At 59.9% G+C, this 1,070-nt stretch overlaps 1 protein-coding gene across 1 annotated transcript in view; it reads right to left on the bottom strand.

Annotated features, from left to right (window-relative positions):
* Positions 1 to 1,070, bottom strand: part of SHOX (short stature homeobox) — an 18,480-nt gene that overhangs the window by 983 nt on the left and 16,427 nt on the right. Inside the window, exons 4-5 of the mRNA XM_014960171.1 lie at positions 907 to 995; positions 510 to 780 (exon numbers count right to left, since the gene is read on the bottom strand). Coding sequence (XP_014815657.1) covers positions 510 to 780; positions 907 to 995 — 360 coding nt within the window. The remainder of the gene's footprint in view (positions 1 to 509; positions 781 to 906; positions 996 to 1,070) is intronic.

Below are 1,070 nucleotides of genomic sequence, written 5' to 3'. Positions count from 1 at the left end.
GGGGAGGGGGGGGGGAAGTTTATTTATGTATGTAATTATTTTTGGTCCAAATATGTCTTTTAAAAATCAATACAATCAATCTGTCAGCTCCACGTGTCTCTGAGACGGAGAAGGTGGCGGAGGGTCCCTTTGGGCTGGGAAAAATCGATTGCCCGATTAATTGACCAAAAAAAAAAAAAAAAAAAGGAGTGAGAGCAGAGGGGATGAGGAGGGGGAAGGGGAGTGGAGGAAAAAAATCTGTCAACAGCAGAAGTATTTCTGAATTGAACCATCTTCAAAAATTGCTCTACACAAGAGTTTCTAAATATACTGCCGGAGCAATGAAGCAGTAGTGTGTGGATGAGTCACAGCAGACCTCCTGCACCCTGCGCGCCACGCAGAGGAGACAACCCCGCAGCAGAATATCTGCAGGGTCCCCCCCCCCCCGCCGCTCTCTCCGGCGCCGGGAGGGAGCAGAAGCCCCCCGCCCAGGGAGGTTGGGGACTGGCCCGCCCCGTCCCCGGACTTGCCTGGGCACAACACACATACACACACGCCCCCTACCCCCCCAGGAAGTCGATGCCCCCCCCGGGAGGCCAGCCCGCCTTTGCCACGTCTGCCGGCGGCCCCGGGACGGTGCGCCAGCCCATCCGTCACACGGCGGAGGGAATGGGGGGGGTGCCCGTAGCACCGACGGCTCCTCCCGGTGCCGCGGGACCCCCCGCTCGGCCCCCTCCCCGGGCCCGAGGGGCGCTGAGCTCCCTGCAGCCGGGCGGGGGCTCCTCCACCAAGTTTTACAGGCTGTTTTTAATACGTGCCAACTTCTATATAAATGGCACTTGTAAACGTGTCCGGCTTCCTCCCGTGCAAACGAAAAGGGGGTCGGAGCTTGCCGGGGGAAAGGCAAATAAAACCGGAGCTAACTACCTGTTGGAAAGGCATCCTCAGGGCTCCCATATTCACGTAGGGGGCCACTCTGCAGGCGTCTAAATGGCTGGCGGTTCCCAGGATCACACCTGCGGGGAGAGACAGGGCCGGGTGAGCGGCGAAGGAGCCCCGGGGCTCTGTGTCCCGTGTCCCCCCCCGCCCGC

Source organism: Calidris pugnax, unplaced genomic scaffold (genome assembly GCF_001431845.1).
Source record: "Calidris pugnax isolate Ruff unplaced genomic scaffold, ASM143184v1 scaffold188, whole genome shotgun sequence".
NCBI classification, from domain to species: Eukaryota; Metazoa; Chordata; class Aves; order Charadriiformes; family Scolopacidae; genus Calidris; species Calidris pugnax.
The sequence above is the reverse complement of the archived record's forward strand: the minus strand, read 5'-3'. Positions and strand labels throughout refer to the sequence as shown.